We start from the raw sequence: 15,402 nt of genomic DNA on the forward strand, positions 1-15,402 counted from the left end.
ATTCAAAAGTGATTGCCTACTATATTTGCTTCTAAAATGCTTTTCTATAAATACTGTTGTCATTGTGTCTGTGATATACATTTTTTATATTCCATTTATATTTATTTTTTAATATAACTTGTTTCTGTGATATATATAATACATATAAATCACACCTATGTATACATGTGTATGTTTATGACACACACACACACACACACACACACACGATTTATGTATATGTACAACTTCTACTTGAGATGGAAGACTTTCACTGCCAACTAACCTAACGAGAACCTATGGGGGGGGGGTGGAATCCTCAAAATAGAAGTTTTACATAAATAAAAAGAACATGTATACATGTTATATATATGTATACTTACATATAATTTATATATGTACAATATACAGATCAGTCATTTTCATTTATATTTACTGATCATTTCTTTTATAATTTTTTCTGAGTACTTATAAACTTAGAAGGCACTTCATTCTCAACAATTTTAATGTATTTTCTAGTTTCATTAATATTTTCTACAGTTAGAACATTTTTAAATTCTTTTTTTAATTATAATTTTAACATATTCAAGTTAATATCTAAACCATTCATGTTTTTGAAGTCCTAATTACACTGAATAATCCTTCCCTTCTCCCGTGATGTATGCTATCTCCTTTACCATGGTAAATTTTACCAGGGTTTGTTTCTGGTTACCTATTCTTGCCCTGGGATCATCTTTAAAATGACTATACCCTTCTATATATTTGATGGTAACGTCCAAAAAATTATATTATTTCTGCGTATTTCTCCTACATCTAGCCACCTGACGCAACCCTCTTTTGGTTTTCTAGGTAGATCCTGTATTATCTATAATTATTTCTTTTCTTCTAATAGCCCTCTTATTTAATCTTAACTCATTAACCATACTCCTAATAGCATAAAAAAATAATAGGCAGGTTAGCTTCTCCCAGGGATTTTACTGGTAATATCACCAAAACCACATGGTTAAGTTTGTTAGCTGTGGGTGTGAAATATTTACCAAAATAGAAAATTAGCTGTATTTCTTTGCAAAGTTCTATTTATCAAAAAGGAATGGTTATTGTGTTTTATACATTTTCCCTAGAGGAAATCACATATTATCTAAACCATAAATAGATTTAACTATATTAATATATTTCCTAAGTTGGATTCCTAAGGGAAATCCTACCTCTACCTGGGTATTATTCTTTTAATGCGCTGTTGAGTTCAATTAGCTATTATTTTAACTGGCATTTTTTGGTTTTAATTTTTTTTTTTTTTAATTTTTTTATTTTTGGGACAGAGAGAGGCAGAGCATGAACGGGAGAGGGGCAGAGAGAGAGGGAGACACAGAATCGGAAACAGGCTCCAGGCTCCGAGCCATCAGCCCAGAGCCTGACGCGGGGCTCGAACTCACGGACCGCGAGATCGTGACCTGGCTGAAGTCGGACGCTTAACCGACTGCGCCACCCAGGCGCCCCATTTTTTGGTTTTATATTACATTCATGGATGAGGTCTGTCTGTAGTTTTATTAAGTCTCTCCTTGTCAGGTATTAACATTTTATTTATTATTTTTAAGGCAATTTTTTAGAGCAGTTTTAGCTTTACAGTACAAGTGAGAGAATGGCACAGAGACTTCTTACATGCCCTGTCTCTCTACATGCATAGCCTCCCCCTCCTCTGTTGCCACCATCAGGCATCAGAGGTGACGAACTGTTACAACTGATGAACCTACAATGATACATCATAATCACCCAAAGTTCATAGTTTACATTGCTGTTCACTCTTGGTGGTGTACATTCTATGGGTTTGGACAAATGTATCATAACATGTATCCATCACTGCAATATTTTATAGAATTTCCACTGCCCTAAAAATCCTGTGCTTGCCCTATTCATCCCTCCCTACTCTCCCAACCCCAGGCAACCACGATTTTTTTTACTGTCTACATAATTGTCTTTTTATGCCAGGTTTTCATACCAGGATTACGTTAACTTCACAAAATAACTGTTCCAAAACAGTTTTTATTTATTTATTTTTCAATATATGAAATTTATTGTCAAATTGGTTTCCATACAACACCCAGTGCTCATCCCAAAAGGTGCCCTCCTCAATACCCATCACCCACCCTCCCCTCCCTCCCACCCCCCATCAACCCTCAGTTTGTTCTGTTTTTTGTTTTTTTTTTTTAATTTTTTTTTCAACGTTTTTTATTTATTTTTGGGACAGAGAGAGACAGAGCATGAATGGGGGAGGGGCAGAGAGAGAGAGGGAGACACAGAATCGGAAACAGGCTCCAGGCTCCGAGCCATCAGCCCAGAGCCTGACGCAGGGCTCGAACTCACGGACCGCGAGATCGTGACCTGGCTGAAGTCGGACGCTTAACCGACTGCGCCATCCAGGCGCCCCTGTTCTCAGTTTTTAGGAGTCTCTTATGCTTTGGCTCTCTCCCACTCTAACCTCTTTTTTTTTTTTTTTTCCCTTCCCCTCCCCCATGGGTTTCCCAAAACAGTTTTTAATTCATCGTGACAGTTTTTAATTCCTTAAACATTTGGAATAATTCATCTGAAAAATTACCTGCGTCTAAAAACGTGTTTTTATTTTTTCAGTAATCTCTACAACATAATATGGGGCCTCAAACTCAAGGCCCTGAGATCGAGTTGTATGCTCTTCTAACTGAGCCAGCCAGATACTCCTAAAAACATTTTTTAGGCGTCTCCCTTCCTTCCTCTTTTTTTTTTTTTTAGAGAGAGAAAGAGCAAGCAGGGGATAAGGGCAGAAGGAGAGAGAGAATCTTAAGCAGACTCCACACTCAGCACGGAGCCTGACGCAGGGCTTGATCCCACGACTCTGCGATCATCACCTAAGCCTAAATCAAGAAAGAGTTGGAGGCTCAACTGACTGAGCCACCCTAGTGTCCAAGAGGTATTTCTTTCATACTTTTTAAAATTTTTTTCCTCAATTTCAGAAAAGTTCATTTTATCAAAATTTTTGAATCTATTTAATAGTGGTCTCAATTAAAAATATCTTCTGTAATGGTTTTATTTTTCTTTTTTCTTCTTATAAATCCATTTTTTCCTCCATGTTCCTTAGTGCTAGTCTTTTAAACCCTTGAATTGAATGCCTATTTTATTTTTCCCTCTTTAGGCCCCAAAGAGTATATCTGATTTCCCAAGTGACTGACCTTGTTTTGTTAAATCACATCTTTTATGGAATTAAAATAAAATTTACATAGAATAAAATGCTCAGATTTTAAGTATTCAATGAGTTTTGACAATTGTATCTACCTTGTAACTACCACCAAAGAAAATACAGACCATTTCTATCACCCAGAGTTCCCTTTACCCTTTTCCAGCCAACTCTCATGCCCTGCTACCTAATTTCCTTCACCATAGACTACTTTTGCATGCTCTTGAACTTCATGTAAGTGGAATCACAGAGTAGATCTTTGTATCTGACTTCTGCTCAACCAATGTTTTGAGATTCATCACCATTCTTGCATATCTTAGTAATCTGTTCTTTTTTTTTTTAACTACTAAGTACTAATTTACTGTATGAATATACAGCAGTTTGCTTATCCGCGATCCTGCTTGGTGAACATTTGAGTGGTTTCCAGTTTTTGGATATTGTGAGCAAGGTTGCTATAAACACTTTAATACAAATCTTTCTTTGGGCACAATAAACTTAGTGATTTCTACGTATACAGCAGGGCTTCAAAAACTGACAAATACATTTTTGTTTTTTTGAACTCCAACTTTTTTTTTATAGTCAAGTATATTATCAATTTCTCCACTAAATACTCCAGAAGAGGCATTTTTGTCTTCTAGCCGGTTTAAGCAGAAAAGGAATTTATTAAAAGTTATTAGACAGCTCACAAAATCTGTTAAGAGTCAGACTCGGGCTTGGAAGTTATGTAGCTAGGAATTATGATCAAATCATAACGGACAGTTCAGAGGTGTGATGATCCACAACTGTGGGGCACTAGGGAAACAGCACAGGCTACTTCCACAGCCAGGGTGTAGGGCAAAAGCCACAAGCTTTGCAGTGCTCTTCCACGTTTGCTGGCAAAATGGATTCTGTGCAGGACAGCCTAACTCATACTTGAATTTCAAAGGAAATGTGCTGAACAGTGAAACCTAAGTCACATGCCTGCAAACACTCTCAACCCCAAGATGTATCTTTTTATAAAAAGGGTAAGTTTCCTTCTTTATTTGCAATTACGGTTTCTGTTACATTTATTCTGACTTTAGAAATCAGGCATCTCTTTATTCTTCCCCTCTGAATTTGGGAACATTCCTCAAGGTTGTCCTTTGCTTTACTGTTTGTCTAATTGTATGTCAGTCTTTCTAATTCTGAATTCTGCTTTCATGTTTTCAGTTTCCAGGCAATTCTGCTTATCTTCCCCTAGTCTCTTTCTTCAATGCCTACACCCCACCCCCCCACACAAAAGCAGTGTCTTCATATCTTACTGACAACATGTAGTAGACACTTGTTTCCTTTTGAATCTTATGATACAGTCTAAGAGAGGTGATATCTCAATTTTCTGTTGGACAGTCTCCTCTTATGTTGCGCTAGTTTTTTTCTTCATGGAGCTTTCTGCCTAATCCATGTGCAGTAGGGAGTCCCAAGATTGTCCTATACTGTCTTGTGGAGGGAGCAAAAGATGTTACTCAATTTTAAAACTAGGAGGCCAAATAACATGGTCTAAAATACAAACAAGGGTAATTTGGAAGCAGCAGTTGTTTACTGAAATTTCAAAGATACACCCCCCCCCCTTCTCCCACTGAAGAAGACAGTTTCTAGGATGTTTTGAGGGTACACTGCAAAAAGGTTTTTCATTATACACTCATACTGCTATCACTATAAATGTCTCCGAATAGGATTTTTAATCTTTAAGAAGCATAACCTAGAACAGCTTCAGTTTAAAATATCAGAAATATTTTGAACCAGAAGTATTAGAGTTGGAAAATTCAAATCACCAAAGACCATTTCCATGCAAAGAATATCAAACCTACAGGCCAGTATGGCAATTTTACTTCAAAATGATGCAAGCAATTGAAACACCACTTTTAGTATTCAAATACTTCCTCTTAACCCATCGTTCAACTTTTGAAGTGATTTATTCTTTTCAGATAATGCACAGAAGGAAAAAAAGACTCACTTTATTGACGCTTAACTTAATTTTCATTTTAGCAATTCAAAATACATTAAACAAAAATAAAACTTTTATGTGTATGTAATAGGATGTAAGAACTCTAAGGACCCCAAATGCATTAAAACTTATATTTTTATGAGGTTTGTCTGTCCTAATAATTATATATTTGTAACCACTAACTCTGCATTTTTACCTTTGGACTAGATTTCAGAAAGCAGTAAAGCAGTCGCTGTCTATTTTATAATGACAGAGGTAAGAGAATGAGTTTCCTTTTGAATAAATACTGAGAATATTCAACACAGTGGCAGAGAGTGAATTATAATTATACTTAATGTTAACAATCTGTTCACCGGGGTTGAAAAATTTCAGGCTACAGAGTATTCAAAAATTCATTTCTATTATGCCAATAAAAAGAATGGGCTTAGAAACAAAGGAATGTTTCTTTTACAGTTTATTGTACATCAAAAAACTTTTTTTTAGGGGCGCCTGGGTGGCGCAGTCGGTTAAGCGTCCGACTTCAGCCAGGTCACGATCTCACGGTCTGTGAGTTCGAGCGCCGCGTCAGGCTCTGGGCTGATGGCTCAGAGCCTGGAGCCTGTTTCCGATTCTGTGTCTCCCTCTCTCTCTGTCCCTCCCCCGTTCATGCTCTGTCTCTCTCTGTCCCAAAAAATAAAATAAACGTTGAAAAAAAAAAAAAAATTTAAAAAACTTTTTTTTAATGTTTATTTATTTTTGGGATAGAGTATGAGCAGGGGAGGGACAGAGAGAGAGGGAAACACAGAATCCAAAGCAAGGTACAGGCTCTGAGCTTTCAGCACAGAGCCCAACGTGGGGCTCGAAATCATGAACCATGAGATCATGACATGAGCCAAAGTCGGACGCTTAACCAACTGAGCCACCCACACAGCCCATAGTTACTTGTACATTTTTTATCTTTACAGAAAAAAAACAATTCCTTCACCTTACAATATCAATTATTTTCACAGTTCTAAATCACTTCTAATTCTTTCACATATTTATATGTATCAAGACCCATTTGGTATTTGTATGCTGTTCTTTCATATAGCAAGACTTTGCAAATATTTTTCCATGGCAAATGAACTTCCCTGGCATTTATGTATACTGCAATGACTATTCATATGCATTAACATATGCTTAGTCTAAAACCATGCCAGTTCTTTAAGAAACTGAATAACAGATCTGAAATAATCTCATAAATTCCTTCACCTGGTTAAAAATGTTTCTTGTGATTTTCCTAACCATAACAATTAGTGGGGAAAATTTTAAGTTTATCAACTATACCTAGTCTCAACTAGTATTTTTCAAATTGAGATGGGTCTCATTCAGCGACCTTCCTCCAAGTGTAATACTTTCTCCTCTTGACTGGCCTTGACTCCCTAACTCCTTTCCCATATGGCCGCATCTTACCTCCTCTGACCTTAATATCCATTCTCTAGAGTGGAGGGCAGAACATTCTCCTAAGATAGAACACAGAAAACTAATCACCTTCACCTCTTTCATCAAACTTTACTAGCCAAGAGAACCGAATGGTGTGTAGGGCACTATGGGATGGTGTTTAAAAAAAATTTTTTTTTTAACGTTATTATTGAGAGACAGAGAGACAGAGCGTGAGCAGGGGAGGGGCAGGGAGAGGGGGAGACACAGAATCTGAATCAGGCTCCAGGCTCTGAGTGGTCAGCACAGAGCACAACACGGGGCTCGAACCCACAAACCATGAGATCATGACCTGCGCGGAAGTCGGTCGCCTAACCAACTGAGCCACCCAGGCGCCCCGGGATGGTGTTTTATAAGGCACATGAAGACTAGGCTCCTACAATTCCCTGAAATTTTTCATCTTGTCAATGAAAAAAAACAGTGAAACATCAGATAATTCTTTTTTGGACAGAAAAGACAGGTGGGATCAACAAAAATGTAACCCAAAACCACAAAATAATATCAGAAAACCTAACAAGGCAGCTTCCACTAAATACAGCTGGCTGTATTACTGAAAGGAAGTGAAATATTAATTTTTAAAAGGTTGCTTTTAGAAGAATGTTCTTTATCTTGGTCACAAACACACCCACCCACCTTCTGTCCATGCATGAGATTGATTGCTTTCTGGTTCTGAAGGTAAAGCAGACTATGGGTTATACATTGTTATGACCATATGACAAATGCTGTTGAATCTAGATTTATGGCTACAGAATATGATCATGCAGATCTTTTCAAAAGGATTAACATTTCCTATACCAGATACTGGATTATTTCAAAAGAACTAGGTACTTACGAGCTGCTTTGATCTGTCTCTGTGTAGCTTTGTATCTTACATGGCCAAGTCCAAGTACTGCATAATGATCTTGGTTCTGATAAAGACACAAAAGGAAGTCAAGTGTGAAATGGAGCTGATATCCCTTGTGCTGGCACCCATTTTAGTGCTTCCCAAAGTGAGAATCCCATAATAAGAGACATTCTATATATAATGGATTCTGTGGTATGTAAGTCTGGGAAATGTGTATTGTGATACAGCCTTCTTGATGATTTGTATGCATATAAATCAAAGGCTCTGAGAAGTCTTGCAATTAAAAAAAAAACAACCAAACAGAAACCTGCAAAACCCAGCATTTTCTTAACTCACTTGACCACTGAGCCCATTTTTCTCCTAACACCTAGTAATATCCTATGGCCATCCTTAACTCAAGAGATTTCAGAACTGAGGGAAGCACTATCACAGCCCCACAGCGTTGGGCCAGGACAATGAAAGGATAGGACCAGGAGCTGTGCAGAGCAAAGGTAGGCTGGATGGAAATTTTGAGAAACTGAGAGATGAGGCTTCTCTGGAGAGGAAGTACCTGCTGTCGTTAACATCCTTGCAAACTGACAAGTTGAAGCAGCAACTGGAGTGAAGGTTCCCTACAGAACTCAAAGGGTGAGTCTAGTACTGGAGAACTGAGAGGGGGGAAAAGGGAGTTGGGGGCATGAAACACGGGAGAAAAAGTTAAATAGAGCTGACTGGTTTCCCTTCAAATTCAGGACTACAAAGTTCATGTGGATGGGCTTTTTCATTACGCCTGGCCATCATTCCAACTGGTTTACCTTTCCACTCCCTAAGGTTACTATTTCTCTAGTCTCTCCTCCAACCCTCACAGATCCTTCTCCACCCTCTTATCAACAGCCCTGCCTCCCAGTTAAATATAAGATGTAAATTATCCTACTCAAATTCCTACTCAATCTTTGTACTACCCTACCTGCAACCATACATCTTTCCCCTTTTCCTCCATTCACAACTGAAGAAGTCTGTCCTTCTGAGACAAACTACTCCACCCCTCCTCTTGGTTCTGAGCACTGTCTTCTCTACGTCTCCTCAAATACTAGCATCTTTCAGGGATCTCCCAAGCTTCAAGTGGATTATCTTCATCTGTATAAAAAGATGCTGTTAGTTCTCATCCTTAAAAACACATCCATGACCCCCTTTCCAGTTACCACTCTCTCCATCTCTCTGCTGTCCGTCAACATTAAACTTCTTGAAAAAGGTGTCCACACATTTTACCTCCTTTCGCATTCATTTTCAAACCACTCCAGTTTGGTTCTGTTCCACCCACTCCCACCCCCGGCACAATGAGGCTGCTCTCTTCAGTATCAATTTCCAGGTACCAAATCCAAGACCACTCATCTGCCCTCACTTAACTTCAGCTCCCAGTGGCAGCACAGCTGACTCATTCCTTAAAATATTATCTTTCTTTAGTGTTTCTGTGCATTCACTCTGTTTTCTTCCCACCTTCCAGTAACTTTTTTCAGCCACTTTTACTGGCTTCTCTATGACCTGCAAAGCTCAGTTCTGGGGTTTCTTTTGTCTCTCTCTACATTTCAGTTCAAAGTGATTCGATTCAGTGCCAGGGCTAGAATACACTTATGACTCCCCAGTTCACTGGAGCACAGACGTCTCTTCTGAGCTCCAGATGCACTAAGCACCTCCATTTCTCACTATTCCTGGCTTGTCTCTCTCTACCTCGATCACTCACTTCCAAATACAAGACTGGTGCTTCAGTTCACTGCAGATACCGAGCTCTTCCTCCCCCCAGCCTGGCACATTCCCCCTTCTTCATGTGGCTGCCGTCTTCTCATCCTTCAGCCTCAGCTTAAATGTTATCACCTTATTTAAAACAGACAACCTTCTCTGCCCATCTCTGCTCCTTCTTGTTCCCCCTGAAGTATTTAAAAATTGTCATTGCTTCAAACTCTCCACTGGCTTTCCAGTGACTATTGCTCCTTACCTCCTCACACCCCCTATCCACTCTGTACCACCTATTTGCCTCCTTCAGTTCCTGGCACTTCGAACTTCTTTCTGCCCCCACACAAGATCTCTGCCTGGAATGGCATTCTTGTGGATCTTTATGTGTCATTCAGGTTTTATCTTAAATGTCAACTGCACAGGCCTTCCCCACCTACTCACTCTAAAGCAGTCATATGGACACTCTATCACATCATCCTGTTCTACTTCTTTGCCCAGCATTTGGTGGCCACATCTTTGGTTGTTTACTTATTGCCTGTCTCATTAGAATACAAGCTATGTGGGAGCAGTGATACTGTCTTGTTCAGTTGACTTCTCAGCACCCAGAACAGGGTCTGACACATAGAAGATGCTTGATCCTGTTTGTTGAAAAGAAACAACCAACTGAACAAAATGTATGAACCCTGCTACCTGTTCTCATATCATCTATTCTTTTCTATACCAAAGACTTCCTTCATTCTTTCTTTTCTCTCTTGTAGACCTCAACGGTCCCCAGTTCTATCTTCTCCTGACCCTGCTTTTCCCTCAAGTTACTATTTTCTCTTATTTTCTTTACAACTCAGCTATGAAAAAGAGTATTTTGCACTGTGGTCTCCTACAACCCAACTATAATCGCTCGCCATCCCAACCTTTTTATTGGAATGGCTTTCAGTGTGGTCTCCTAAGCTTCATTTGCCAAACCCAGTAGGTTTTTATCATTATTCGTGTTATGTGATGACTTCCAAAGCAGTGACACTGGTGACTGTGTTTTTCTTCTTGAGACTTCTTCCTCTCTTAGTTTCTGGAAGTCTAGTGCCTGATGTTTAATAAACCTTTGTGGAAATAACAAATGTCTTTTTGTTTTCTTTCTACTTCTTTCACCCTTCTTAGTATCCTTTGCTGCTTCTCCTCTGCCCACACCTTAAATATTCATGCTCCACAATGTTCAGTCCTTTTTTTTTTTTTAAATCAATAATGACAATATGTGGATCAGCTAACATTCTCAGCACTTACTTTTCTAAGTGCTTTACACATACTCTTTATCTTATTTAATCCTACAATCGAGGAGAGAGAAATTATCCACTATTATTTATCCTATGTCAAGCGATAAGTTAAGTGTTTTACACGCATCATTGCGTTAATCCTCACTAAACTCCTTTGAGGTGTTAGCAATCTCACTGTAGGAAACAGACTTCTCAAGTAACTTTCCCAAGGTCCCACCACATTAAATGGGCAGAGCCAGATTTGAATTCTGGCACTCTAATTCCATAGTGTATATATATATTTAAATATTATACTAGTTCTCTACTTAATAGGGCTTTATGATACCTATTTGTCTATATTCTTCTCTTTGGCTGATGTCATTCAATTCCCCACAGCTTCAACTACCACCTAAGACTTGCCAACAACTTGCAAAAGTTGTTGGCTCTATTCTCTTTCAGAGTCACAGACCAATTTCTAACCATCTACTAGAAAACTTCACCAGTATATTAGTAGAACCTCAATTATGACATAGCCAAACTTGAACACAAACACCACATTCCCTCAAAAACTTCCTTTTTCCTGCATCCCAGTGTTAGTGACTGATATCAGACACTGGCAGGTCATTCAACCTGGAATGCTCAGAGGTCTTCTGAGTACATCTCCGTCTCTTATACGGCACAGCCAAGGTCACCAAACTCTACCAAGTCTACCTCCAAAAAAAAAAGCCAGTGGCGCCTCTTCCTCAAAGCTCGGCCACAAATTTAGCTCAAGTATGCATCTGCAGGCTTGGATTATTGCACTTGACCTACAATAGCAAACCATTCACTTCCCCTCCAGCCCTGTCCTCCCTCTTCAAATAATTTTCTGTACTGCCAAGAGAATTACTTTGCTAAAATTAGCTCAGAAACTTTTGATGATTTCCTACTGCCCTGAAAATAAAATCTGAGTTCCTTCCTTAGCATGGCATAAAAAGGACGCTACAAAAGAATCTGGTCTAGACTGTTTCAGGACTAAATTCTCACCACCAATCCTTCAAGCATCCTACTCTACTCTCACTAATCCCTGAAGAGGCAGTATACTTCTTTACTCCTTTGTGTCTTTGCAGATCTATTTCTTCTGCCCAGATCACCTTTTGTTCCCTTCTCTGCTTCACAAACTGCTACTCATTCTTTTAAGGCCAGTTCAAACATGTTTTCTGTGAAAACTTCCTGGATTTTTCCAGCAGAGACAGTATCCTATGGCCATCTCACTCAGAGCTTAACAATAGACAGGTGCTCAATTATGGTTCTCTTGCTGAAGCATCTTAAAACGGTTTACTGACAGAAAACTTGTGGGAAAACTGCCTATGCCTAACAAAGCATCTGACTGAACAAAAGATTCAGATATTAAGTACCTTCCAGTCTTTGGGATCAAGTGTTTTCAACATGGGAAACTCTTCTAACTGCAATTCTTCATCTTCCGATTCCTCTGATAACTCTTTCTTATCCTCCAGTTCCTGAAAAGAGGCAGAAGCATTCCTGTTTCTCCTCTTAACAAAAGCTTCAAACCATCTTCCCACAGGTTCAACTTGACAGAGTGTTGAGGCTGTGATTGAAAGTGTTAAGAGAGGCTTCAATGTATTGCATGGAATAAATCTATTTCAAGGCAATAAATAAGATCAAAACAGTGATAGCATCAGAATGTAATTTTAAAACCATCAACTAAGGAAATAATTGCAGTACAGGGATACTTGGGAGATAGTGCAGGTTTGGTTCCAGACCACCACAATAAAGCAAAAATACTGCAAAAAAGTGAATCAAATATGTTTTTTGGTTCCTCAATGCATATAAAAGTTCTGTTTACGCTATGCTATAGTCTATTAAGAGTATAGTAATATAACGTCTAAGAAACAATGGACATACCTTAATTGAAAAATACTTTATTGCCCAAAAATGGTAACCATCATCCAGGCTGTCAGCTAGTCATAATCACTGATCACAGATCACCATGACAAACAACAATGAAAAAGTCTGAAATACTGTATTACCAAAATGTGACAGAGACCCAAAGTAAGCAAATACTGCTGGAGAAATTGTGCTGATGGATTTGCTCAACACAGGGTTACCATAAACCTTCAATTTGTAAAAAATGCAGTATCACTGAAGCACAATCAAGTAAAATGCCATAAAACAAGGTATGCCTGCAATCCAGTTAACATGAGGGTTGGCAATAATCATTTCCTAGTATTCAGATTATTCAATCCACCTCTTTCAGTTATCTGACAAAGCATTCAGCAACGTCAACAATAAATCAATACGTTTCTGAAGGTATGAGAGCAACGTCAACAATAAATCAATACGTTCCTGAAGGCGAGGAACAGGGAGAACTGCTGCCAACTGCTTTACTGTTAGATCAATAACTGTAATAAAACAATAAATGATAAACTGTCTCCAAAATACTAACCTCATCAAAAAATTTTTCTAAAAACAACTCAAAATATTTTAACTAAAACCTTGAATTCAGCTTTTAAAAATTTTAAGAACTCACTAGCAATGATTCTGGAAGACAATTCTCCAAGCAGCTAAAGAGGTTTAACTAACACAGCTATGCTATAGGGTAAAAGCTCTGGATCTGATATCAAAAGCTCTGGATTTAGTCTAAGTCTGACAATTAGCGACTACGTGCGATGAGTCAGAGATGTCTTCAACCGTAATATGGGAACAATATTTATCTTCTATGGCTCCTTGGAAGACTGAATGAAAAACCATATTTGAAACCACTTTGAAAATCACAACCTCTTGAATCAAAGTAAGGTTTTACGAAGATAAATCACTGCACATTTGTACATTAACGACTCAAAAAAGGTCATCTGAGTCAGGGGAAAAAACCCCTGAACACTTTAACTTCATAGTCCACGCAAAAGCAAAAGACTTTGCCCTGTCCAGCAATAAGTAACTCAAATGTTGTTTCCCATTGTACCTAATGGCCACAATTTTCTAAAAATAACATTTTTCATGCTTTAGTTGGTTTGGGAAATTACGATTTCCTGTACCATACACAGGAGAGGATTCAAACACTACGTTCAAGATGTACTAGCTGTCTGGTATGGGTGTGGCTTTTAAGGACATCACCTTTCAAGCCTTTCCTTTTAAGATCACAGAGACTTCCGCAAGCAGAACACAACACGTGCCATGAGATAGGATCAAAATCCAACAACTGTCTCTATAAGTGGCTATGGTAATTAACGTGGATGGCTGAAACTAGAGACTAAGTTTACCATACCCACGACTGTCCTGGGCTATAAATTTAAGAAACTACAGAAGCAGTCAACTCTCAATGACTCTTTCAAAGTCTGTCTACACAAATCTTAGCAGCATCACCGGCAAAGGTCTTTTCATACTGAGGTTTTGAGTATGAGGAGCAGTCTCTAAGCTTTGACATTTAAAAATCAAAGAAGGTACTAACACAGAGAGGGAGAAAGATGTTTAACAGAGCACCAGCAGCAAGGCTTTGTACGACGCGAGGCACGTGGGAGCTCGCTGCGGGCAATCTCTTGACCTAGGCAAGGAGATGCTTACAAGAACCTTTTTAGGCTACTAGACGGTTCGGCCCCGAACTGCTCCGCCCGATCCATGAGTCAGCAGCGGCGAAAGGAGGAAGAACTGTCGGGGCAGAAAGAAGACGCCCCCTCCCTTCTTCCAGTCTGGAGAAGGATTTCTTTTGCCTGGAGCAAAAAGTCACTCGTCATGGCCCACGCGTCCGGGTGCCAGGCACCAGGGACAAGAAGGGAGAGATTTCGGGGTCGCGCAGGTGGAGGGCAGAGGCAGGGGCGGCTAAGAGGGGACGAGCCGGGGTTGAGTGGGCACGTACCAGAGGTCAGAGCGTGGGTGATGGCGGTGCCCTGGCCGTCCGCAGCGCTCGGCAGGAGCAGCATGATGGCGCCGGGGCCGGCCCCGCAGGCGTAGCGGTTAGCGTCCTGGGCCGGGGGCGCTTAGCGTCCCCTCCGGCTCTACCTCTGGGTCCGAGCCTCGCGCCTTGGCTCTACGACGCCCAGGAACCGGCGCATGGAGACGACCAATAACTACTTCCGGGATGGATCTTTCGCGGTGCGGAGGCCAATTCCACCCGCACACACCGCGCCAACGTGTGCGGCAGCCTAGTTACTCTAATGACACGGATCCGGCTGGGGACCAAGACTCACAAAAGAAAGGTTCCTAGACTCCTCAGTTCCGCGGCGAAATGGATTACTTTATTCCCCTAGGTGCGATACGTGGAGCATAATTTTCTGAAGCAGTTCCTACTATGCTATTTTTATTTTTAAATCACTATTTGCCCGAGACTAACCACTAACTTCTCAAGTAGCTCTACTTATATAAATAAAAAATGAAAAGATATCTATGCATTAATATTGGGAACAATTATTGTAGTCTATATACATCTATAGAGAATTTTGTACATATACCTATAATATACTTGCACTTATGTAAATAATAATGGCAGCCTGTATTTGTTGCGATATTACTCAGTAATTTACCTGCGTTGTCTCGTTTAATCCTTGTAACGTTTGGCAAAGAACACCTCCTCAGTGTTAGCTTCTACTGGAAGGCCGGCAATCTTTTTACCCTGTTCTAAAAGCATGAGGTTTTTTGGGTTTTTTTTTTTTCTTCTAAGATATTACCAATTACAGAACTCTGGAACTTAATTGTTTAATGTATAATAAAATCCACTGTACGCTTATTATGATTCCTTCTTACGGTCAAAAGCAAGAACTAGCAAAAGAAAACCAGTCGATGAAGATTCACACACATCCCCTCCACACTAAGCTTCCCCCCCACCCTGCCCTCCCCCTCCCCGTCCCCCCCCCTCCCCGTCCCCAGTATCTGGAATAGGTTGCACAAAATAAAAGACTTGATGTGCTACCCTTTGGGAAAGAGCGCCGGAAGTTAGAGAATTATTCTCTATGAATTACATTTTCAGTTAAATCCATTGATTTGTCCCGTTATCTACCCCATGACAAAATTG

The 15,402-nt window shown here is 39.7% G+C and overlaps 1 protein-coding gene across 4 annotated transcripts in view; it reads right to left on the reverse strand.

Annotated features, from left to right (window-relative positions):
- The window catches only part of DNAJC2 (DnaJ heat shock protein family (Hsp40) member C2), a 37,811-nt gene extending 23,273 nt beyond the window's left edge, over positions 1 to 14,538 (reverse strand). The window contains exons 1-3 of one of the 4 annotated variants that reach the window (XR_009260547.1): positions 14,251 to 14,538; positions 11,795 to 11,985; positions 7,438 to 7,513 (exon numbers count right to left, since the gene is read on the reverse strand). Coding sequence is in view for 2 of the 4 variants with exons in the window: in XM_058725337.1 (XP_058581320.1) it covers positions 7,438 to 7,513; positions 11,795 to 11,985; positions 14,251 to 14,314 (331 nt within the window). In the remaining 2 variants the exon portion in view is untranslated. The remainder of the gene's footprint in view (positions 1 to 7,437; positions 7,514 to 11,794; positions 11,986 to 14,250) is intronic. The other 3 variants (XM_058725337.1, XM_058725338.1, XM_058725339.1) reach the window with 3 other exon arrangements.
- Between the last annotated feature and the right edge of the window lie 864 nt (positions 14,539 to 15,402).

The sequence above is a fragment of the Neofelis nebulosa genome, chromosome 4, assembly GCF_028018385.1.
Source record: "Neofelis nebulosa isolate mNeoNeb1 chromosome 4, mNeoNeb1.pri, whole genome shotgun sequence".
Taxonomy (NCBI): Eukaryota; Metazoa; Chordata; class Mammalia; order Carnivora; family Felidae; genus Neofelis; species Neofelis nebulosa.